Genomic DNA, 25800 nt, shown 5'->3' on the forward strand with positions numbered 1-25800 from the left:
ATTTAAAACTAAGCACTCATGATAAGTATTATGCTAATATCATGTAATTACTTTACATACTTGATTAGGAAAGGACTCACAGGAATCAGAATAGTTCGTAGTCAGAAATGATGCACCACAGCAGCTTCGGGAGAAAGAAAAGCGGTAACAGGGTGGGCGTGGCAAACTCAGACACAGTCTTCTTTATCATCCCTCTACTGGGCCTCACAGGACTTGGTCTCCCAGTGCTGAACCACCATGGGCATGCATGTGCATGCAGCATCTTGGTACCAAGAAGTCCCAAGTCTATGTATGGTAGGGATTTCTCACTGAAATCATTGAAAACCCCTGGACTCCACCAAATCCAGGTAGAAGGAATAAATCCAATGATTATTGCCAAACATCTCACAGCTTTGACTAAGGTTCAGTACCATGCTCTAGGCGATTCTGTGTACTTTGTCAATCCAGCTGGTCTCTAGATTAACTCATGCTCTATAATGCATAGTGCATAACATATTTACCACTCTCCTTTTGACTTTAGATTCATACTACTTAGTATGTTTCTATTGTATATTTCTTCTTTTAAATTTTTTTTATTTGAGCGTATTTATTGTATATTTCAATGTTACCTGGTGAAAACCTAAAAAGAAAATGTTGTAAGTTATTTGAAAACCTATAATCTTTTTGGTGCTTGATAGAATGTAACTTGCCAAATGTCATATAGTTAAAAAGTTAGAAAAAAGTTCTTTTCTTATTGTCAGATCCTGCATTATGTAAAAAATAATTTAAATAGTTTAGATTCGGTTCATTTGAATCTGCAGGTTTATCTACTTACAATTCATTTTTATATCAGAACATATTAAGTGATGCTTTTCTTGGAGATCCTTAAAAGAGCCTTATGTCTGTTGGTCCATGTAAAGTTATGGAGAAAATACTTTTAAACTTAAAATTATAAAGTTATTAGGAAAAAATAATAGTTCAAAAGAGATAAAAATACTGGATATACCCATGGAAAGAAAGTAGGAATCTCTAGATATTAGGAGACTAATTAAAAGTTATACAAACTACTTTCCATTTATTTTTGGATACATAATTTAGCTTTCTGTGATGTTGTTTTGCTAGAGATGTCCCAAATGTAGACATTTCACTCAATCTCTTATGTTCTATCTCTGTGGACAAGGGGAAAAATATCTTTGAATTATAGTATAGCCAGAGGATAGGTACAGTCATACAGCTGATTCTGTTACAAATTATAAATATTATTTAATGTATTCACTGATACTTCTTTATGCACTTAGTACTAGGAATAATTGTCTTTCTCTAGTAACTGTTTTTTTTCCCATGAAGCCAGACCTCATGGATTCAGATTCTGGCTTAATCATTTAGATGTATGTGTTTATGGAAGTGTTTAATCTCCCTGTAGTTTCTTCATTTATAAAATGGGCATCATAATAGTACCTCGCCCATACATTTGAGATGAGTATTAAATGAGTTAAAACATGTAATGAATGCCTAGAAAAAGTTGAAATTCAATAAAATATTAGTGATTATTATTTTTTTCTGAAAACTCTGATGCCTTCTTAGGTGATCGTGTAGATTGTTAGAAAACTGAGAGTCGATTTTATAGCCTTTTCTAACAAAGGCACAGGATCTGATAGTCTGCAGAGGAAACCATTGTTACTGGTTTCTCTTTTTAGTTCTTTTGGAAGTACCAATAGAAGTCTTTTCTTCATTTCTTGATTTTTCAGTTTTAGATAAAAATTTAATGATTGCTTTTATAAAACTTTCACCTATCAGGTTTTTTTTAGTTAAAAACTTTTGCAAGAGTTTATGACATTTACTGTCTATTATATGGCTACAGTTGTCTTAGGTAGCTTTTCTATAAGTTCATTCAAAAATTAAAACCAATAAGTAGTATCTATAATGTTATGGTTAGGAAAATATTATTCCGTCTAGAATCAAGTATGAGTGAATTGATAGAAAATGAAATGTAATTTTATGTCATTCAATCTGTGTCACTTTTCAAGGCATAAAGGTTCTAGTGGAACCTGACTTAATTTATTTCTAGCCTTCTTGATTTCCTTTGGGTCATACATAGCTGCCAGGGGGCTTACATGTCTGAAAATGTATTATTTGGCCCTCAAAAATAAGTAGGTATACTATTTGAGTTAAAAATCCTTTTCTTTCAGTACTACAAAGATATTTTCCGTTGTCTTTTAATATCTACAATTGGTAAAGGGAGATTTAATATTAATCTGATTTGTAGTCCTTTCTGGTTTTCTGTTTTGGAGTTTTTTCCCCTCTTAATTTGGTTTTTGAAATTTTTATCAGGCTATAACTAGATCTGTGTTTGTTTGTTTTGCTTGGAATTCAATCTGAACACTTGAATTTGGGAAATTTTCTGTTTTTTCTTTCTTTCTTTTTTTTTTTTTTTAGGTATTCTGTCCCATTCTCTATTTCCTTTTATTACTTAAAGCTTTGTCCTCTCTTGTCCAAGCTTGAGAGTTATTCAACTTCCTACTTGAGATCTTCATGTGGCTTTCAAATTTAATTAAATTTCATGTGGCACATCAAATGTAGTATGTTCAAATTATTATCCTTTATTTGTACCATTCTCTGTCTTATATCCTCCTCTAAAAAAATCATATGATCTTTACTTGACTGATTCCCTCTTATCAAGTCTCAGTTCAAAAATCACTCTTTCAGTGAATGAATTCTTCTTATATTATGGTATTTATGTTGTCCAATCCCAAGTCAGTTTCTGTCACATTACCATGTCCTCTACATAGCATCCTCAAAGTAAATAATCCTCTGATGATCCTCTCTTCCCAGTATTGCTTCTCTTGTTCAGTCTTCCACCACACTGACCCCTGACTAGCCTTGATGATTAGAGTATGAAGGAAGTAGTGATGTGTGACTTCCAAGGCTGGGCTATAAAAGGCATGTGGTTTCTACCTTGGTCTTCTGGATCACCAGCTCCGGAGAAATCCAGCTGCCATTTTGAGAACACATTCAAACAGCCTTCTGGAGAGGCTCATACAAGGAAGAACTTAAGCCTGTCAACTAGCCAGCCATGTGAGGGCAGCACCTTAGAGGGAGATCTTCCAGCTTCAGTAAAGCCTTGAGATGCCAGTAGCCCCCGTCAACATTTGACTGAACTTAGTGAGAAGCACCAAGCCAGAACTGCCTAGTCAAGCATCTCCTGAATTCTTGACTCAGAGAAACTATGGAAGATAAAATGTCTATAAATTTTGGGGTAATTTATTATATAAGGTAGAAAAAAAGAGAGGACATCATTATAGACCTAACAGTTATTATAAGGATTAGCCAATATTATGAAGAACTTTATGCTGATAAATACAACTTAGGATAAATGGTTAAATTTCTTAGAAGACAATACTATGACAAAGTACCAAAGCTCACTCACAAAAAAATAGTGTGTGCATGTGTGTGTATGTGTGTACATGTACACATGAAGATGAATTTAGATTCTAAGCTTTCTGGCAAAGGAAATTCCAGTTTCAGTTTGTTTCATTGGTGAATCTTACCAAACATTAGAGGGAGAAATAACATGACTTCTATATAAACTTTTCCAGGACATAGAAGAGAGGACACATCTCAACTACATTTATGAGGCCAGCCTTACCATCATATTGAAGTCAGAAAAAGACATTAAAGCAAAAATCATTACATACCAATATTGCTCATGAACATAGATACAGAAGTCCTTAAGCAAAAATTTAACAGATTGAAGTCAGGAATATATAAAAAGGGTAATACATTATGACTAAATGACATTAATTTTTGGAATGCATGTTTGATTTAATGTTTGAAATTCAACCTGTGGACTTTTCCATACTGATAGAAGAATAGAGAAAGATCATACATTCACATGCTCATCTCAGTAGATAGAGGCCAACAAAAAAACTCTCAGGAAACTTGAAATATAAGGGAATTTCCTGTGTGATAAATAGCATGTACGTGAAACCTACAGCTAATATCGGACTTAATGATGAGAGACCAAATCCTTTCTCTCTAGTAAAAGAACAATGTGAGTGTGTCCACTTTCACCACTTTATTCAACATTGTCCTAGGGCTCATAGCTAGGTCAGTGAGGCAAGAATAAGAAATGGAAAGCACATAGATTGAAAAGGAAGAAGTAAACCTATTCACAGATAAGATGTCATCTATGTAGAAAGTCCTAAGGAATCTACCAAAGATGTTACTAGAACTAGTAAGTGAGTCAAACAGGGTTACAGGGCATAGGTTGATGTACAGAAATCAGTTCTATTCTACAGACTGGCAACAAGAAGGAATTGGGAAAATTCAGATTAAAAATAACATTTATGTTAACATCAAAAACATGAAATACTTAAGGATAACCTGACATGATATGTTGACAACTTCAGCAAGATACTTCTGAGAGAAAATAAAGACTACCTAAATGAGTGAAGCAATAGACCACGTTCATGGGTAAGAATACTCAGTATTGTTAAAATTCCAATTTTCTCCAAATCTGCAGACTAAGGAAATCTCAGTGAAAATCTCCCCAAGACTTTTTAAAAAGAACAAAGTTGAAGAACTTTCACTGCCTCAAAGCTACACTAATCACAACAGTCTGGTTTAGGCATATGGATAGAAATACAAATTAATGGAACAGAAGAGAGTTCCAATATCGACCTGCACAGACATGAACAATTGCTTTTTGACAGATGCACCAGAATAATTCAGTGGGGGAAATTATGGTCTTTTCAACAAATGGTTCTGGGACCATTGAATAACCACATTAAAAGAAAGAATAAGAACACTTGACCTTCGTCCCACAGTATATGCAAAAATTAATTCAAGATTGATCATAGATCTAAGTGCAACAATTGAAGCCATAAAATTTCTAGAAAACAGGCAAAAATCTTTATGACCTTGGGTTAATCAAAGATCTTTTAAGACACAAAAGCAAGAAATATAAGAGAAAGACATGATAAATTAAACTGCATCAAAATTTAAAACATTTGTTCAAGAAAATGGAAAAGCAAGCTAAAGACTGAATATTTGCAAAAACAATTATCTGATAGAGGACTGTTATTTAGAAGATATGAAGAACTCTTATAATTCAATAAGAAGATATATAATCCTATTAAAAATGTGCAAATCAATTAAAGAGACACTTTACCGAGGAAGATACACAGTTAAGCACATGAAATGCTGCTCAACATCATTAATCATTGGGGAAATGCAAATTGAATCCACAATGAGGTACTACTACACACCCACTAGTATGGCTGAAATTTAAAAGACTGATAATACTATGCATTGACAAGGATGTGGAGCAAATTTAACATTCATTCATTGCCAGCAGGAATGCAAAATAGCACAGCCATTTTGCAGAATAGTTTGGCAGGTTCTTAAAAAGTTAAGCATGTACTTGCCGTATCAGCCAGCAATTCTATTCATAGCTATGTATTCAAGAGCAATAAAAACATATATCTACCCAAAGACTCATACTTACATGTTCATAGGAGCTTTGTTCATGATAGCTAGAAACAACTCAGATGCCTTTAACTGATAAAGGATATACAAGTTGTATTGTATCCTGTGTAATGAAATATTTCTCAGCCATGCAAAGAAACAAATTACTGATATATTCAACACAATATTTGACTGTCAGAACTATTATATTGACTAAAGAAGGCAGACAGAAAAGCCTTCATACTGTACTTTAAACTGCAAGCATTTAAGAGGCATTTTTGAGGCAATAAAAATGTGCTGTATTGTGGCTATTGTATTTATGACACAACTATATATATATTTGTGAAAACTCACTGTATTAGACAACTTAAACTGGTGAATTTTATTGTATAAATTTGATCTCAATAAAATTGATCTTTTAAAATGTATGTTAATAGTTAACGATTAACTTAAAAAGCATCATGCTAACATTTAATTATATTGATGGGGATGGGGATTTAGAAAGGAGGACAATGTCTACTTAAGAAAGGCAGATGTAGTCAAACTGAATTTCCTCAGTAATATGTATATGTTATTACGCTGTATACTTCTTTTTTAAAAAATAATTTCCATTATTAATTTTTTTACCAGAAAAAATAATATCTATATTAAATTCTTGTCTGGACCCTTTTCTTTATTCAGACATGGATTTGCAGCATAACTTTTAAGAACTCGTGTGTTTTTGGGTGTTACAGCTTTAAGTGGGACCTTTCTGATCTTGTTTACCACTATGTAAATGACATACTGTACCTATTATTGTAAAACATATTGCCTCAAAATTTAGTGACTTGAAACAACGAACTTTTATCTCACAGTTTATGGGATCTACTTTCCAGCTTTTTCATGAGCGCCTCTCTGCAGGGACGCCTCACTACATGGAAACTGGATTTCCCAGAGGGAGTGAGCCAAGAGAGTATCCACACTGGAATCCGTCATCTTTTCATAACTTAATATCCAAAGTGACATTCCATCAGTTTTGTATTTTATTTGATAGAAGAGTTAATAGGTCCCTCTTACACTCCATGAACATCAGGAGCCAGAGATCACTTGGGTGCATCTTAGAGGCTGCATATTATGTAGTGATCAATAACTAGTTGGATGGGTGGATGGACAGGCAGTCTGATTAATGTTATACCACAATGCAATTCATTTGTTTGATGTTGCATACCCTCTCTTAAGAAGAACCCTGAGGGCGCCTGGGTGGCTCAGTCGTTAGGCGTCTGCCTTCGGCTCAGGTCATGATCCCAGGGTCCTGGGATCGAGTCCCACGTCGGGCTCCCTGCTCGGCGGGAAGCCCGCTTCTCCCTCTCCCACTCCCCCTGCTTGTGTTCCTGCTCTCGCTGTCTCTCTCTGTCAAATAAATAAATAAAAGCTTTAAAAAAAAAAAAAAAGAAGAACCCTGAAAAATTTGAGACTATTTAGGAAAGACTGACCAGGATGGTGAGAGATCTAAACATTTTTTCCTTGTATATATAAAAATTAAAGATTCTGCCAACTTTTACCTAAAATAGAACATTTTAGGAAGACATAGTAACAATTGTGAAGCATTTGAACTGTGGAAAAAGACTTAGGTATTCTTTTTAAGTCCAGACAGCCGTCCTAGCACTGGAGGACAGCAGTGACAGGAAAATGATGTTACAGGAGAAAATTGTGCTTCAATATGAGAAATTTCTAATAAATTGTATATTTGCTCTTCAGTGCCATTTACATTAAACTGTAAATGCTTTCTGGCAAGTACTGCTACTTATGGTCAATAACATTCATCATGCTTTTATCCTTAGTATATGTGTTTAGTGCCTTTTTGACATTGAGTCATATGACACTTCTGGAGGTGAGGATTTTATAGGAATTGTAGTTACACATAATAAAAAATAAATTAATCTGAAGGTCTTAAATATTTCCCTGTCCTTTTTGGAAGAGGTTATAATACTCAAAAGAAAATATAAATGCATGCTGAGTTTTTGAAATAAATATGTACTTGTTTATTTTGGATTCACACCTGCATATGTAATTTCTAAATATGAAAAGTTTTTTTTAATTTTTTACCTAAAATCATTGGTTTTCCATATGAAGATTTCCATTTGAAGTACATTAAATCTTGAAATGTTTTCGCCTCATTCACATCATTTTAATAAGAGGTTTTGTTGCCATTACAGCACAGGGGGTAATTGAGAGTTTCACTTTTTATCAGAGTCTTGATTTTGTGATTGTGCATAATGAAGTGTCATTTGTAATGGAGGGCAGTGAGGGCATCACCATGTTCATGGGAATTCTCAGTCCTTACGGGTTTTGTATTCACGTTCCTCCCTTGTGGTTAGACAAGAGGAACGGCCACTATGGATTTGGGACCATGGATATTACAACTTTTAAATTACAACTACTGGTGATAGATAGAAGATTAAAAACAGTGGAAACTTCAAAGACTTGTTTTAAAGGGGACTTTGGCTTAATGAGACATTTTCTGGGGCCAATATATACAGATTAGCATTCAAAATTTTTTCCTTTAAATATTTGTATGCATAACTATTTAAACCTGAAAAATCAGAGTTAGCTTTCAAATCAAGAAATGTCACTTCTTGAGAAGGTATAGCATTTTTAGAAAATATTTAAGTTTATGCCTATTATGTGGTATATAGTCCTTGAAGTGGCATGTATTAGGCAGTGTTTTTTTTTAAAGAATTCAACTACTTTTGTTCTATATTGAAATACAGGGGTAGAACAAAGTTCTTATGATTAAGATTGGGTTAGATACAAAATTCATTTCAAAGAAGTAATGCTTACAGTTAAGTTTAAACATTTCAGATCTAGATATTTAAGGTCTAGCTTTTAAAAGCAAACAGGTTAATGGGGGGAGGTGGGCAGGCGTTGGGCTAGATGGGTGTTGGATATTAAGGAGGGTACTTGTGATGAGCACTAGGTGTTATATGTAAGTGATGAATCACTAAATTCTAGTCCTGAAACCAATATTACACTGTATGTTAACTAACTAGAATTTAAATAAAAATTTGAAACCAAAAATTAAAAGCAAACATTTTCCTAGATGAATTTAAAAAATTTAAATGTTAAATATAGAGTATGTTATGTTAATCTAAATCCTAATAAGAAAGGAAAAATATGTCACAGTACCCAAATACAAGAAAGAGGCAAAAGCTTTGTTGTGTAGGACTTTAACCTCTAGATACTAATAGCAAATCTCAGTGAAAGCAAATAAATATGCATTTAGCACCACTTGCTCAAGTACAATTAAGTCAAATATTTTAAAATCTATCAAGTTCAGAGTAAGGTCATGAAATGTGATCAAACATAGAAAAAAAATGAGACACTTTCTACAAAAATGTTTAAAAGCACCATGTGATCTTACAATCCAAGAACTCTGGTATAATGAGAGTAGGTGGTGTGTATCTATTTTTCTTTTAGGTATATTTTTTAGGTTTTTGGTGTGCACACAATAAATATTTGTTACAGAATATCTGAATAAAAGAATTGATTATGTAGGAACTGTAACTATATCCTACTATAGCTTTTCCCTTTTTAGATTTGCTTAAGTCTACATTAAAAATTCTTTGGTTTAAAAAAATTTTGAAGTTTTGACTTCATTTAAGTGCCACTTTTGACTAGTATATCACTTTTATTAGAATAAATGTCTGCAAAACAAGGCACTCAACTCATCATTTTTCAGCATAACCTCTCACATCATTTACACTGAACATGTAGGATCTTTATGACTTCAATTCAACAAATTGTAAATGCAATTTTATAGTTGTTTAGTTTTTGTTTGACAGCTCACCAGAGAATTCAACAAACTGATCCAATGAATCCTGTATAATATCGTCATCTAAACTCTAAAGGACAGTGCATGGACACTGCTTGGTCTGATAATAGATGAAAGGAAAAGGGAAAACTGATTTATCTGCCTTTACCTGTTGAATCTCAGCCTGAGGGGGAGAGGGGGCAGTTCTTATTGAAATAATTCACATCAAAACAAGATAATTGTTTGAAACATTAGAAACAAGTCATGCTGAAGACATAAACCCCTCATTTTGTATTTTAGGTTTAGCCTTTATTTGTCAATTATAACCTTAGAAAATACCTAATTTTTAATTTAAATGTCTATTACAGTTTGGCTCCTGTTACCTCGTCCTTTATAGCTAAAAAATAAAAAGATCAATCCATTTCTTGTGGAAGCAAAGTAAACAAATTTAGAAAGTAGCAAGAAAATGTATTTTTTTCTTAAAGGATCTTAAAGGCTGATTTGACTACATGTATGTCATTTTAGTCATATAAATCATAATTGTGCATAAATATCAGTTGATTTGGTCACATATGTTTAGAGGGACTGATTGTTGCTGACTTTATCACTTGTTATATTTTTGAAGACTTAAAAAATTCAATTTAAAGGGATCACATAAACTATACTTTTATATTTTGATGGTAACTGAAATTAAGGTTCTCAGAACTTTAGTGCAAGTATTTGACCTTTCTACTGTTGTTGACTCTCAAAAACGTACTCTGTTTTCAAAGCTGGTGTGATTCAAACAAGGTAATTGGGAGAGTGTGCACAGATAGTACTTAAAAATGCATTCACCCCTATCTAGCTATTAATACATTATCCGGGTAAAAACAACAGTAAACATTTGTGAAATACTCTCTAGGCACTAGGTCCTTAGTTAAGCTTTTTATATGTGTTATATAATATTTATTTAAGTTATTATATTCATTTTATTACAATCTGGAAACTAAGGATTAGAAATGTTAATACATTCAAGGTCACAGAGCCAGTAAGTCATGTTTATGGTTTAGTGAATTTGTCCTATCACAGCCTTTTTCCCCTATTACAGACCCTTTTAACCCCTAAATTTTACTATCACAGCATATGCATAGTGTGAATTCATAATTGAAATAATAACCTAACTTTAAATTTTGCATTTTCTCAATCCTACGTGTGCTAGATTGTACACATATTGTTATAGAAGTCCATTTATAAAGACGGCTCAAAAATGGACCAAACATTTAAGAACATATAGAAAGGTAATTTGAATGTTACACATTTTCTAAATGGGAGATTTTATCACTTTCATCATCGTAGTAATAGTGCCCAACGTCCTTTCATGTCCATACCACATTTTATTCTTTTATCCCTCCTTTTGACACGTGAAGTAGATACCAATTTTCACATGAGGAGAATAAGGCATGGAGAATAGTTTAGTTCCACCTCTGGGTGCTTTCCCTCTGAACCATACTTACCAGGATGCCATTCTGCTCATGCACGTATGAACTGTAAATCACACCGGATTACAAGGCTTTCAAGATTTGTGTAGCTAGGTGCTATAACACTACCCCAAACAGCTGCCTGAATGAAGAGACATGTACTTGAACATAATGCTTTAAAAAGTATATTTCATGAGATGGATTGTCTATTTTCTATACAATTAGAATCACTTTTATTTCCTAAGACTGTAAAGTGGTTTTGAATACAAACTAATATTGGGCAAATAGTGAATACCGTTTAATTGTAGAGACCAATTCAGAAAGCCACGCTGTGAATTGAGCAACTATGCCTTCATGGTTTAAAATGCTGGTTTCTTAATGCAATGTGGGACAGTTCTTATTTCCTCTGAAATTGCGATTATACATGTATTTGTTCCTTTTAGTTTTAGCATCACAAATAATTCTGACTTGGAATTAGAGATCATGCTTTGAGGGCAGGAAGAAACTTGCACGTCATATTGGAGTTTTGATTTATTATATAATTATATAATTTATTGTTATATGATATGCTCTAATCTTATAATTTGGGCTTTAAAAATAATTTTCTGCTTTAAAATTTCTCACAAGGTCTTTCTTCAGACTCCCTCATTCACCTTTAGAGTCATAGCAGAGCTTCTCACTTGTTGGCAAGTGAACCAGATCGTCTCTTTTTCTCTCCCTGAGTTGTGTTCAGAGTAATTTTAAACAGTTGCCTTGCAGAGGAAATAAACTTCTCCATTCTTGGGGAAAACTGTTCAACTAAAAGATCTGACCGTGTAATTCTCAAATGAGTTTAAAGAATTTATGGCTTAAATGAATATAAATTCTCATTTACCTTTTACTTTGAGCGTGGCTACTGTTTTCAGGTAATAGCATTTTGTACATTAATTGCTTCCTTCAAATTCCTGTCAGCTTTATAGTAGGTAAGTGATACTTCCTCAAACCCCACTCTATTATGCATTTGAAGAAACATAAAAGATTAATCTAGGTTTTCCTAAATCTCTCGTTCTAGAATATGAGTTTCTTAATTGCTTTATATTTATATCCCTAGACATCATTTCTGACTCTTAGACTGTTAACCAAAAATATAATGAATTCAAGATAGTCTTTATATGTCTAGATTAGTTGGGCATGTTAAAGACTTTATGTATCTTCCATCACAGAAACCAAATATCTTCAAATGAAATAGAAAAATAAACAGGTAGGAAAAGAAGAAATAAAAATGTCTTCATAGTGGATATGATCTTATATTTGGAAAATTCTAAGGAATCTATAAAAGTCTACTATGATTAATAAGTGAGTTTAGCAAGGTCATAAAATACAAGGCCAATATTCGAAAGTCAATTATATTTCTATATTCTAGCAACAAACAATTAGAAACAAATTTAAAAATCAGTACCACTTACAGTAACTTGAAAAAATATGAAATAGAGATAAATTTAACAAACTATAGCTACAACTTTGCACTGAACGTTGTAGTGTATTACTAAAAGAAAGTAAAGAAAATCTAAATAAATGAAGAAATGCACCATGTTCATGGATCAGCTCAATATTACGATGTCAGTTTTCCACAAATGGATCTATAGCTTCAGAGCAATCCCAAATCAATGGACTTTTAAAAGAAATTGATGAGCTGATTGTAAAATTTATATGAAAATGCAGATAACTTTGAATAGTCAAAATAGTTTTGGAAAAGATACACAGAGTTGGAAAATTCATACCACCTAGTTTCAAGAGTGATTATATAGTAATCAAGGCAGTGTGGTATTCACACAAGGATAAATACATCAAAGAGATTGGAAAAGTCCAAAAATCAGCCCACAAGTATCTAGTCAATTGATTTTCAACAAATGTGCTCAAGTAATTCAGTGGCAGTAATGAATAGTCTTTTCAGTAAATGGTGTGGAAACAACTAGTTATCCATGTGGAAAAATAATGAAACTCCACCCTTACCAAACATCATGCATGAAAATTAATTTGAAAGATATAGACCTAATATAAAATCAAAACATTAACACTTCAAGAAGAAAAATAGGAGAAATCTTAGCAATCTTAAATGGGGCAAAGATTTCTTAGATAGGAAAAAAAGGCACAAATCTTTTAAAAAGGTATAAATTGGACTTCCTTGAAAGACACAATTAAGAAAATTAGGAGGTAGGGGTGGCTGGATGGCTCAGTCCATTAAGCGTCTGCCTTCAGCTCAGGTCTTGATCCCAGGGTCCTGGGATCGAGTTCCGCATCAGGCTTCTTGCTCAGTGGGGAGCCTGCTTCTCCCCCTGCCTCCCGCTCCCCCTGCTTTTGCTCTCTCTCTCTCTTTGACAAATAAATAAAGTCTTTTTTAAAAAATTTAAAAAAAAAAAAGAAAATTAAGAGGTAAACCACAAACTGGGAGACGAAAATAAATAAATCAGAGATACACAGTCTTTGTATGTGTGTATGTATCTGTGTGTATTTATTACATAGAGTATACATATATGAAGATATGCATCCAGAATATATAAAGAACTATTACAACTCAATAATAAAAAGCTGGACAACCCAGTTTTTTAAAATTGGCAAAATATTTGAAAAGGTATTTCACTGAAAAAGATATATGAATGCTCAGTAAGTGCATGAAAAGATACTTAATGGCATTGGTCATCAAAGCATTGGAAATTAAAACCATTATAAGGTACCATTAGCTATTCAGTAGAATGGCTAAAATTTTAAAAGACAGTACCACATGTTGGTTAGGATGTAAAGCAACTGTAATTTTCCTGCATTGCTGGTAGGAATATAAAATGGTACCACCACTTTGAAAAATAATTTGGCAATTTCTTTAAAAGTTGAACATACACTACCATAGAACATCAATTCCACTATTAGTTATTTGTCTAAGAGAAGTGAAAATTTATGCCCCCACAACAACTTGCACACAAATGTTTATAGTAACTTTGCTCGTAATATCCAAAATCCAACTTAGAATAGAAGAATAGCTAAACCAAATGTAGTACATCTGGTACAATGAAATACTGTTCAGTAATAAAAAGGAATGAATTACTGATACTTGCATCAGCATGGGTAAATCTCCAAAACATGGTGAGCCAAAGAAGTCAGACACTCTGATTCTGAAACTCTAGAAAAAACAAATCTAATATGGGCCCAGGGTGAGGATGATTTACTAGAAAGGAAAATGGTATATTTTAGGTTGATGGAAATGTGTATCTTTATTGATGTGGCGATTACAGGTTATGTTTGTGAAACTTACCAACTGTACATTTAAAAGAGATGTACTTTATTATGTGTAAATTATACCTGAATAAGGATGAAAATTATAGAATTTATAAACTCTACTTATACTTGATTCCCGAAGGAAAATAACTCAAATGATAAATGAACACCCAAGCATAATTTCAAAGTCCTGTTTGGAACTATATAAAAATATTGCTATAAAGACAATTACTAGCAACTGAGTATAAAAATTTTGACTTTTAGTGCATTTGTACAATACAGTGGTATATTTCATTTAAACTTATGATCCAATACAGCAACATACTATAATCAGAGGAAAACATCAGTTAAGTATAGAAAGACGATTAAACAGTCACATCCAAAATAATGAAATTAAATGATATATAGAAACTAAATCATGTGAACTCATATTTTTAGAAAAATAGAACTATATATTAGTGTGAAAAGATGTTAAGTGAGTATTAATTTGTTAAGCAAGACACATAGTATTGATGAGGTTGTATCATAAGTGACTGACTGCAGCTTACAATGAGTGACTTCCCTTGTTTTTACTTTATACTTTTTTTCTTACAGTAATTGATAAGAACATATATTTCCCTTTGTCCCTTTATTTCTTGTAACCACACCTTTCCTCATAGCGTCTTTCTTCAAAACTGAATTTTCAAATTCATGACCTCTCCTTATTTTAGTTTTTCTTTTTAACAACAAAACCAAAATCTGTATTTGTTTCCTCTTCTTTTTCTTATCTCCAAAGTCATAGTAACTTAGCAGAAGTTAATACCTCTTTATTTACCCACCTGAGGCATGCTATTCCTCAGAATGTTTTTGAAGCAGAGTTTGCATTGTAAAAAGGACAGTATTATGGAAATGATTCTCAAGTTCAATTGTACAAGAAATTATGAGTTTGCCTCCACTTTGTAGGGCAATAAAAATGTGTGAAGTACTGTAGAATGGATTACATCTCTTTTGTCTTCTCCCAAAGTAATAATTTTTTTTTTTTTTTTAGTGAGAGCAGCATGCAAGCAGGGGTTGGGGGGGGTGAGGGGGTGGCAGAAGGAAAGGGAGAGAGAATCTTCAGCAGGTTCCACACCCAGCGCCCACCGGAGGCGGAGCTGATCTCAGGACTCTGAGATCATGACCTGAGCGGAAATCAAGAGTCAGATGCTTAACTGACTGAGCCACCCATATACCCCATTTTTTTTTATTGTCCTTTTTATTTTTCCGCTTTCTTTTCCTTTAGGGTATGTCTACAATCACCTGTTCAGTTGCTCAGCTAACCTCCCCTTCCATACAGGCATACCATTTAGAGTATATATGTGATATTAATTTCTTGAGGCTTGATGGACTGTGATGAGCTATCAAGCTCAGTGCTTCTTTTTTTTTGTTTTTGTTTTTTTTAGCATTCCTTTTTGCTGGAGAATCCAACTATATTAGTCTCCTTTCACCTTCCTACAGATTTGTTATTGGGCGAGAAAAACCAGGACAAGTGAGTGAGGTTGCCCAGTTGATAAGCCAGACGCTGGAACAAGAAAGGCGCCAGAGAGAGCTGCTCGAGCAGCACTACGCCCAGTATGACGCCGATGATGATGAGGTAAGTAGCGCGTGAAAACGTCCTTCCTACCTTTCTCCCCACCACATTCTACTTTACAAAACTCTCTTTATCATGTAAAAGTATGATAGGTTCTTTGCAGTTTCTCATGGAGAGCGTGTCTACATTCAACCTCACAGAAGAGAAATATTACTTACATCTGTTATTAACTTATGAATCAAGTAATGGTATCCTGTTTATAGCCTGAAGACTTTGGGATCAAATAAGTCATGTTTTACTGCACTATTAAAAGAAATTCACGGAAACAAAAAAGAGTAAAAACACCAACATGTGAATAGTAGCTGTCTTTATTGTTGGAATTTGGTGATTTTCTCTCCCTGCTTTATATTTTTTCGATTTCTCCCCCAATTTTCTACAGTAAGTTTGTAATGCTTTTTGAAAAAAAATCAGTAAACATTTTGATTGAAAAAATGCACACATACTTACACAAACACACACAGAAAAGTACTAAAAATTGCTTGGTGTTTTCAGGTTTCTTTTTTTCCGGGAGGAAAACGTTCTTTAGATCTGCTCACTGTGATTTGTGCTAACATAATGCAGAACAAAGCTTTTCCACCAGCACATATTCCGTAGAGTAGATACATATTGGAATAATTTTGCATCCTGCTCTCTGTAGAAGATCAAGTAAATGAATAGAAGCTAACCCCCAAGTGAAAATGGCTTTCTGGAATCCTTGTGTGTTGTAATGTAATACAGATGCTGGTCTATTTCTAATGTAAATGCCAAATGTACATTGATATAATGGGACAACATGCTTTATTATAAACATGTTTAAACACGCATGTGTTTCATATTGGCGTGTCAGAAGATCTATCAATAATTTAATCAGAGTATTTCATACTCCATAAACATAGTAAATATTCAGGTAAAACATATATTATTTATACCAGCTGATATAAGGACAGTGCAGCTTCATATGTTCAACCTCTCCTTATCTGAATATATTCTTTTTCCAGAGCTTTTTTTTGGACTCTAGTCAGGACATAGTGAAGATTAATAAATAGACATTGAAATATTTTCATGTATTTTTAGTCTGGAATGTTTTAACCCAAATGTATCTTAATTTTTTGTGTGTTGGTAGTTTAATGTAGTTTATTCTCCATTTATTATAGTAAACAATTAAAAATGGTGCATCAGTTAACTTTTGATCAGAGAATAAACATTACAAAGTCTTCACGTGAATGAATTTGTCTCTTAGAATTCTGTTTAGTTGATTTAATTTTTTACTTGCAGAGTCCATTTGAAATGGCAAGGTTTTTTTTTATTATACTGAGATATAATGTATGTAAATGTTACCTTGGATTTAGAAATTAAAAACAATTTCCTCAAATATTTAAATGTTCATCTTAGTCTTCAGTTCTCTGTGCTAGTGGTTTGTGTTTTATCAGAGACACTGATTTGCTTTGGCTGCAAGCCTGTTTTTAGGATTGTAGAATCATTCTCTGCAGATTTGGTTTTTACCTGCTGGCTCTGCTAGAAAGAATTTGGATGTGAGATTTGGGGGAGTTCGGGTGACATCAAGTGGACGAAGGCGAGGAGGCCAAGCTTTCCCAGTCTGTGGGCCTCAGTGTCTTTGGCTTTAAGAGATTGGGCTAAATTTCTGCACTCTTTCTAGCTTTTAATATTCTGTGAGTGTGTGAAATAAAACATCAAGTCTAGCAAGGAAAGAGGGAAAATAAGACAGTTCTTTAAAGCTCTCCAAGTGAAAATTTTAGATCACCTGCTACACACTACATACTTCTTCCAGTTATTTTGAGGAATTGACCACATTCAGTTCCAAAAGTTTTCAACTCAAGCCCCTAAAGCTTTTTGTTTGTTTGTTTGTTTGATGTAAGATTCTAATTTAGTAATTTGAGTCAATGCAAAATGAATATTTGTTACTCAACTTTTATCCTTAGGAGCACATCATGTGGATTTTTTGTTTGTTTGTTTGCTTAGTTTTTATGAGGAAAGCAAAGTTGATTGTCACCTGAGCAGATATTTTCAGGACTAAGAAAGGTAAATAAATATTCAGTGCCTGGCACTTGGCAAGGTGCATTTCCCTACATGATTTCATGTAATCTTTACAGCACACAGAAAAGATTTTTTTTTTCTAGAAATGAAGCAAACGAGCCTTTTTCTAGCCATATAGCTAGTAGTTGGCAGATTTATGGTGGGAATAGGGTCTTCGTATCTCCAAGGTTGGGACTCTTTACAACATATTGCTGTTTTTGAATGGAGTGGACTAATGGGTCTGTCTTTGTTCAGGTACCCACAGAATAACTGGGTGACGAGATGTTGGAAAGAGGATTCTGTGTTAGGTGATGGAGTTTCTTGTAATACTTAGGTTCTATGATTCTTTATTCAGTATTTCTAGTAATAGGGGAATTAGATACTTGGAGAATTATTTTATTCTAGGCAAATAATCTGTAAGTATCCTATGAAGATAGGGCTTAAAGGGAAGAATAATTGAGTATATAATTTTTTTTTAATTCAAGTTTAGCTTTAGGTTAAACTTTTTCTGTCTTCAAGTTGTAGAAATAGAAATCAAGAAATAGAAATCAGATGCTCACTACTATGTTATTCCATGTAACCTTCACTTTACTGAAAAGGTCAAGGAACCTTTTTCTTTGTTTCTCTCTCATGCTCCTCTCTGACTTGTATTTCTCTCCCTTTCTTGTGTGTTGCCAAAACATGCTCAGTTAAAACCAACTGTTAATATTCTGTGCATAGGAGAGATGAAAGCTGTACAAATAATGAAAATTCACTCTTGTATAAACACTTTATTTACTTGATTTAAATTCATTTTTTTACTAATGCTACCAAATATTGTTAAATCAATTTGAGTGGTATGTCCCTATTTTTTATCTACTCTCTTTCTCTCTGTTAATGAAAAGTAAAATGTCCAAGAGACATAATGGAGGTGAGAAGAACCAATAACCATTGGTTATCCAATAGGTAAATGATCCTTGAATAACTGAGTTAATTTTATATGTAATTCAACAATGTATTGATTTATGTATCTTTGTTAATCCTGAGTTGTGTAATCAATCACTTGGCTTCTCACTCTTCTTATCATTTATGGAATCATCTTGTGATTTCAAAGTTAGAAGCATTTTTATTTCACAATATCCCCTATGACATTCCCTGGGCCCCTAGGAAAACCTCTGATTAAATGCAGAACAACTAAGTTCATCCAACTAATTTCCAGAGCCAGTGCTTAGATCAGCATTATAGCTTCTGGTTTTGGTCAAATCATCCAAGGTTGATTCTAACTTGGAACTTGTCACATTGATAGAGGGGAGTTGCTTGCTTGAATTGCCCATGGGGAAAACATTGCAATGTTGAGAAATATATCCTGAAATTGTAAAAGTACAGTAGTTCTCTATCAAAACCATATTTAGGAATAAGAATACCTTATTATGTATTGTGTGTGCTTACATGTAGCTGTTTTAATGCTTTAGGACATTATAAGTTGTACTCCAATAGAATTTAAGATATATAGATAATCCCCAGACTCTATTTAAATTTCTAGACTTCCTGGGTTCCCCCCCAAATATTTAAACTAGAGGAGTTTACAATAAGCAAACAGCCAAATCAATTTTAATTTACATTCCTGTTTCTGTTTACTCTCTGTTAAACATTGTGATTTAAAAAAAAAAAAGTTAAAAGGGCTCTGCCCAAAGGCTGAAGAATGAGGGGAAGGATCCTGTAAAGAAGAAAAAGATTAAATCTGAGCAGTTGAAACATTTAAGATGTAGATCTGAATATATCTGTAATTAGCGGTTGCATCTCTGGATAATAGAATTATTGTTCATTTCTTTTTCTTTCTTTTTTTCTTTCTTTTTTTAAACAATCTGGAAGGTAACGATGGAGGATTTCAGTAAGCCCCTCACACAGTCAGCACTATCCCACGAAATTCTGGGGGTATGGTAAATTTTTCAACTAGATTTTAATTTTCAGTAACAAATTTAATCTGTCATACTCCACAACTATCAATGTTTAGCCTTTTAGTGGTGGGATGTTGTAATTCTGGCATATGTTTTGTGTAGCATGGGTCATGTATGTAAATTGTGGGTATATGTTTCTATCCAAGATCATTATGCAATGTGAAATACAGTGGGCTCACACTAGAAATGAAGTATGACCTGGTGCTGTACCACTTTTTTGAATTAGAAAATGCATATGGTCGTTCACATTAGAATAAACTATTTTACATGCACTTTGAAATTACAGGATTATTTTGGTTTGCTTCTTTAAATATGCTTTTAAAATATGATAATTATTACATTTTAAAGTCTCAGATTATAGATGGTATATCAAAGTCTCTTCAGGTAATAGTTTATAACAAGGTTAATCATCACTCTAGAGACTGAAGCCCCTTCTCTTAAGAAATAATTTAAGTTCACTTTCATAATTTTTTTCATTACTGGAAATTAATATAATTATAACTATATCATGAGAATATTAGCTTTTAGAATCTTTTAAAGTATTGAATATTTAGAGCAGCTACCTACCTGGATATGCATTTTTATTGCTCGTGTTAACATGTAATAATTAGAGTCAGAAATATAATGGAGCTGTGGTTTGCATAAGCGTTAAATGGTTTATAAGAATATAATTTTTAGGCAAAAGCATTAAAGGGATAACATTAAATTTGACTCATGCTGTTTGCTGTTCCTGGTTGGAAACAGCTTATGTTGTGAACAAGAGATTGCAATTATTATGGATGGCCTTTTAATAATGTGAATTGACTTTATACTCTTCATAATGTTGAGAAACTAAGAGTGGGAGGCATTCTCTCAGTTCTCAAACGTGTGTGTTCTAGTAGGCACCGGAACTTCAGTGTTTTTTCTACCCTTTATCATTAGGCTGCTCTCTTTAATGGGCAAAAGCCTTCTTTAATTTGTGTTGTCAACCATTTTAGAGCACTGTGGCTGAATTGCAAGGAGTGTCTGGCAACAGCAATAACAATAACAACTATTTCCTTAAGGTTTGTTTTTTTTGGTGGAAAATAATGCTTATCTGCACCTTTCTGCTTCATGTGTGAAATTAAATATTCTGTGTGTCTTATTAACTAGCTCTGTGCTCAAAGAACTTCTCTAGAGCCGTGTGTTTTGTGTGTTGAATAATAGTTGGAAAAATTATCATTTGAAAATAGTATTTAATTCTGAAATATAGCACATATTATAGGTGCAGGTTCTGCAACTTGTACTCACTTCCTAATGTTTAACCATGGATGTTGTTAACCCTTAACACTTTAAATATTTTGTGATTCATATTAAAGGGGAAGAAAAAGATACACAGCAAGGCTGTATGATGTATATACAATACAGTGTACACATTGTGTTTAAACCCGGTGGGTTTTTTTAGAAAAGAATCTTTTGATAACAAAGTTCTTCATTTTTCAAAAAACTAAATACACATATCTTTAAATTATAATACTACTTATTTACGTGATTTATATGGTAGACATAGCGAAATGTCTAAAAAACTATTACACTTCAAATAATAAAATAATTCTCACTATCTTTAGCTGCCAGTAACAGAAATAGAGGAGCTTAAAAATGGAAATCAGGTATATTTAAAATGGAGATTGGATTATGGTGATGAGAGGAGCCTGAAGAACAGGAGAAACACAAAACCTTTTTAACAACTTGTTTATAGTTGTTATATAGTCTATATATATAGATTCCAATTTGACTGGATCTTTAAAATCATTAAATTTAACTACATCCTTTAGTTTGTGATCCCAAAATCTACAGTACTGGTCATTGTCATTGAAACCCGGATTCATAAGATGTTTGGAAAACATTTAGTTGAAGACTGTGTAGCCATGCTTGATCTAGCCGAGGCATGGTACATGTACACACACACACACACACACACACACACACACACACACACTATCCCCTGGTGGTAGACATCCTCCTATACTTGAAGGACCCTCTTTAGAAATATTCTTTGTATGTGAAAACATTATTATTTATGATATTGAGCACAGACAGGAAGATGGATAGTAGCAAGGGAAGATAGAAGTTAGAATAGAAACCTTTGTCTAAATAATGTCATCTTTTTGTAGCTCATTTTCGTTACATTGTTTATCATAATGCAAGTGATTTGAATATGTTTTCATGTTATTTTCTTTCCAACTACCACATTGTGATAATATTTATTCATGAGTGAGATATAAAATACTAAATAAACTCTATGAAATTCTGCTATACCATTAAATTCCTCTGAAAGTATAGACTTTGTACATCCTAGATATCTAGGACTATAGAACAATTCTATATTACAATGATGGATAACAGAGTTTGAAGAGTTTGAGAGATGTTACAGAAATAAACACAAATGTCAGCATTTTCCCAACTTTAAGAGCATTTTCTAAGTTGAATATAATTTTTTACCAAAAAGTTATAAAATGCAAAAAGGCCCTGTGGGAGATGGACCTTATCAACCTTACTTTCCAGTGGGCCACAGGGATCCTGTGTCTTCCCCATGCCTTTGCTCCTTTGGTCTTCTCTTCCTGGAATGCCATTCCCTGAACCCATTATTGGTCGCCCTTGTGTGCCCTCAAATCCTGTTCACTTTCAGGGCTCAGTTTAGGTTTCATGTGTCTTTTCTACAAAGCCTTGGACTTTCTCAGCGAGCTGCGGACTCTTTTCTGTATGAGTCAATAATAGTACTGTGTGTATATCTCTCTATCATCATTTACCCATAAATATCCCCCACTAGCTTATAATCTCTTCAATGACGGGTTTCAATAGCTGGTTGATTTTTAATACACACCACCGTGAGCACAGCACTGGGCAGATGTGAGGAAGCTAAGAAATTGAACTGAATTGAATCACTCAAAGGATGCTAAGATGAAAATTGGAGAGTAGAGTTAAATAAGAATAAAATTTAGTTAGAAACATAATCTGAGATAGTGAGGGAAGTGTGGCACAGAGTACGTGGTAAAAGGAATGTCAGACCTGGCAAGACTAGAGATTGGAGATAATGACTGACGAATAATCTGGACTTGTCCTTTGGCACTTTGGGATTTCACACACCTTTCCATGGGCTTTTGCTTCCACATTTTAATTGTTTTGAGAGAACAAGAATTTGCAAGAAGACCCTATCTCTACCACAGCGCACCAAAATTGTCTGCATGTAAAACCAGGAAAAAATGAATATACATATTTCAGTCCTTGAAAACCTTTGGATCTTAGAAGTAGGAATTTGGTGACTCACGTTGACATGATTTCTTTTTAGTCATAACTGAAAAAGCATGCAATAGCAACAGAATAGTTGAAATGGCCTAAGTGATGTCAAGATCAATATTGCATAGATAGTCATCTTCTGCCCAGTAGCCATCAGTCATAGGAATACATTTTCATCAGCAATAAGAACTAAATGGTGATCCTGACCAAAGACCCCAGTGTTCTAAAGCAGCCTTATTATGGAGGCTTAGTGGGTCTGATAAGGATTCCATTGATGCTAGTAAGGGTAGTGGTAAAAACTCTTAATGGATTTCTGGAATTCCAGTCCTCAAAGGGGCTTAAAAAAAAAATCATTTTATTGACATAAAATTGACATAGAGTAAAATATGTAGATCTTAAGTGGATAACATGATTTTTTTATCATTATATATCCATCTTTCAGATATTAAAGTTAACAATAATGAGGGATAAGTTATATACAATAATTCATGTGGGTAGACAGTTTCATGAATAACCACCACCACAGTCAAGATACTGAACATTTTCATTACCTCAAATAGTTTCCTTACAGAACTTTGCAGTTACTCAGCCCAAATCAAACCATTGAATCTATTTTCTGACACTATAGATTAATTTTTTCAATTCTAGAATGTCATTTGAACAGAACCATGAAGTACATACTTTTTAATGTTTGACTTCTTTCACTTTCATAATGTTATATTTATCCTAAGTGTTCTGTATATTATGATGAGACTGTAATTGGTATTGCTTTGAGTTGCAGTAGACAAAGCCCAGGGCCCAGCCAGAGTGGGATGTCTAATTGGAGAACTCCATCATAAAGCTGGAGTCTCACGGGCTACACTACTCTATAAGATGAAAATAAATCTAATCTTCCACTCCAAGGACTGCATGAGAAACTGCCAATGTCAAACCTTGTTGCTGGGTGGAAGGGAAGAAAAAATTTTTTCTGAGACATTGTGATCACAGCAGCCTAAATTTATGCTACCTTTCAGGAGAAAAAAAAGCATGTCCTTTCTTGAGGCTTTCATCTTTTTTTTTTTTTTAAGATTTATTTATTTTAGAGAGAGAGAGAGAGAGAGAGCAGGGGGGAGGGGCAGAAAAAGAGGTAGAGGAAAAACCCAAGCAGACTTCACACTGAGCCCAACGGGGGGGTCAGTCTCATGACTCTGAGATCACAACCTGAGCCAAAACCAAGAGTTGGACACTTAACTGACTACACCACCCAGGTGCTCAAAGCCATTCATCTTCAATCAAAGCTTAAAAGTTAAAGTTTCAAGAAAAGTGAGCTTACAATTTCAAAGTACAAAACTCACAGGGAACAAAATCACCATGAGAGACAAAGAGCCAAAGGAGGGGCCCCGGAGGAAGTGAGAAGGGTGGGAGAAAAAAAGAAGGAAAGAAAGAAAGATAAGGTCCCGGTTATTTTATCAATTATACCAAACAGGAAAAAAAGTCTCCAGTTGTATATAACTTATTCCAGAAGACAAAATTGAAAGTACTACAACTCTGATACCAGGAATGCAGTAAAACCTTGAGAGTGTGAGATGTATTGGGTAATGAGGGATAACCGTGGTACCAAAACCAAATATTGATGACAAAGAAGACTTATAGGCCCATCCTATTCATAAAGACAATGCCAAAAAAACCAAAATAAAATATTGGCAAATCATATCCAAGAACATATAAAAGAGATATTATGGCCAAGTTGAGTTTAGCCATTAATGCAAGTATGGTTTAATATTTGAAAATCAGTCACTACTTGCATTTGACATCATACTGGAAGGCAAGAAGAAGAAGTAAAATAAATAAATTGGAAAGGAAAAAATAAAACTGTTGCAGGTGATGTGGTCATCTGTTTGGAAAATCTCAAATATACCTATAGATCAATTATTAGAAATATTATAAGATTTTAGCAGATTTGCTCTACACATAATATAAAATATAGCATCTATTTCAATGTGTCTACAGAGAGGAAATATAATTTATAAATTATTAATTACTTTAGTAAAAGGCAAAACCTTGTCTAACAAAACATAAGCAAGACCCTTATGGAAAAAAAGAAATTTTATTGAAATAATATTAAAGAAAATTTATATGAAAGGGTAAAGAAACCTTGTTCATGGATCAGAAGACTCAGTTGTTTGAGTCAGTTCTCTCTTAGTTGAGTTATACATTCAATGCAATTCCAGTAAAAATAATTCTAAAGGATTTAAAAATAGAAATTGGTAAGCTATCGCTAAAATCTGTAGGAAAGAACAGTGTACCAGAAATAACCATAACATGTAACATGCCTTAGAAGAGAGATATTTATTATTAAGCTGTAGAAATTTAGTCTCTGAAGCAAAAGAAGAAACAAGTTGGTCAAGGAGCCCAGAAGCAGCCCCTCACACATATGAAAATTGGATTAGTGACAACACTCTAGGTGAGTTGAGAAACGTTTCAGTGAAGGAGACATGATGAAATTGCAACCCCCATTTCAGTATGTACCCAAAAGTTCACTCCAGGTAGATTGACTACTCAGATGCAAAAAGTAAAACTATAAAATTTAGAAGACACCATAGAAGAATATCTTTATGACCTCAGTGTAAGAAGTGGTTTTGCTACATCAAACACCTAAGAAAGCAAAACCGTAAAGGAAAGTATTGAGAAAATTGACTACATTAAAATTAAGAACTTCTGTACATTACTTTTATGAAAGCAAAAAGGCAAACCAGAAGCTGGAAGAAAATGTTTGAAAAATAAATAACTGAAAGAGAATTATATAAAAAGTACTTCTAGGAGCCAGCAAGAAAAGAATATAAAGAGGACCATTGGCTATAATGCTCATGTCATAGAAGAGGAACCTTAGTGACCAATGAGCATATGAAAAGATGCCCAAACATGTTAGCAATCAGGATGTGAAAATTAAAAACCAAAATGAAACACCATTTCGTATCTACTGAATGGATTTAATTGATACTTTAAGTTTTGGTTAGGATGTAGAGTAAAAGAAACTATTATTCTTTGTTTATAGGATATATTAAT

General features: G+C 33.5%; 1 protein-coding gene across 12 annotated transcripts in view; it reads left to right on the forward strand.

Moving 5' to 3' along the window:
• PPP1R9A (protein phosphatase 1 regulatory subunit 9A) overlaps positions 1-25800 on the forward strand; it is a 297767-nt gene that overhangs the window by 186209 nt on the left and 85758 nt on the right. For 8 of the 12 annotated variants that reach the window (XR_013442768.1, XM_078059275.1, XM_078059274.1 and 5 more), the window contains 2 exons: positions 15418-15553; positions 20478-20543. Coding sequence is in view for 11 of the 12 variants with exons in the window: in XM_078059275.1 (XP_077915401.1) it covers positions 15418-15553; positions 20478-20543 (202 nt within the window). In the remaining variant the exon portion in view is untranslated. The remainder of the gene's footprint in view (positions 1-15417; positions 15554-20477; positions 20544-25800) is intronic. The other 4 variants (XM_036115672.2, XM_036115674.2, XM_036115679.2 and 1 more) reach the window with 1 other exon arrangement.

The sequence above is a fragment of the Halichoerus grypus genome, chromosome 12, assembly GCF_964656455.1.
Source record: "Halichoerus grypus chromosome 12, mHalGry1.hap1.1, whole genome shotgun sequence".
Taxonomy (NCBI): domain Eukaryota; kingdom Metazoa; phylum Chordata; class Mammalia; order Carnivora; family Phocidae; genus Halichoerus; species Halichoerus grypus.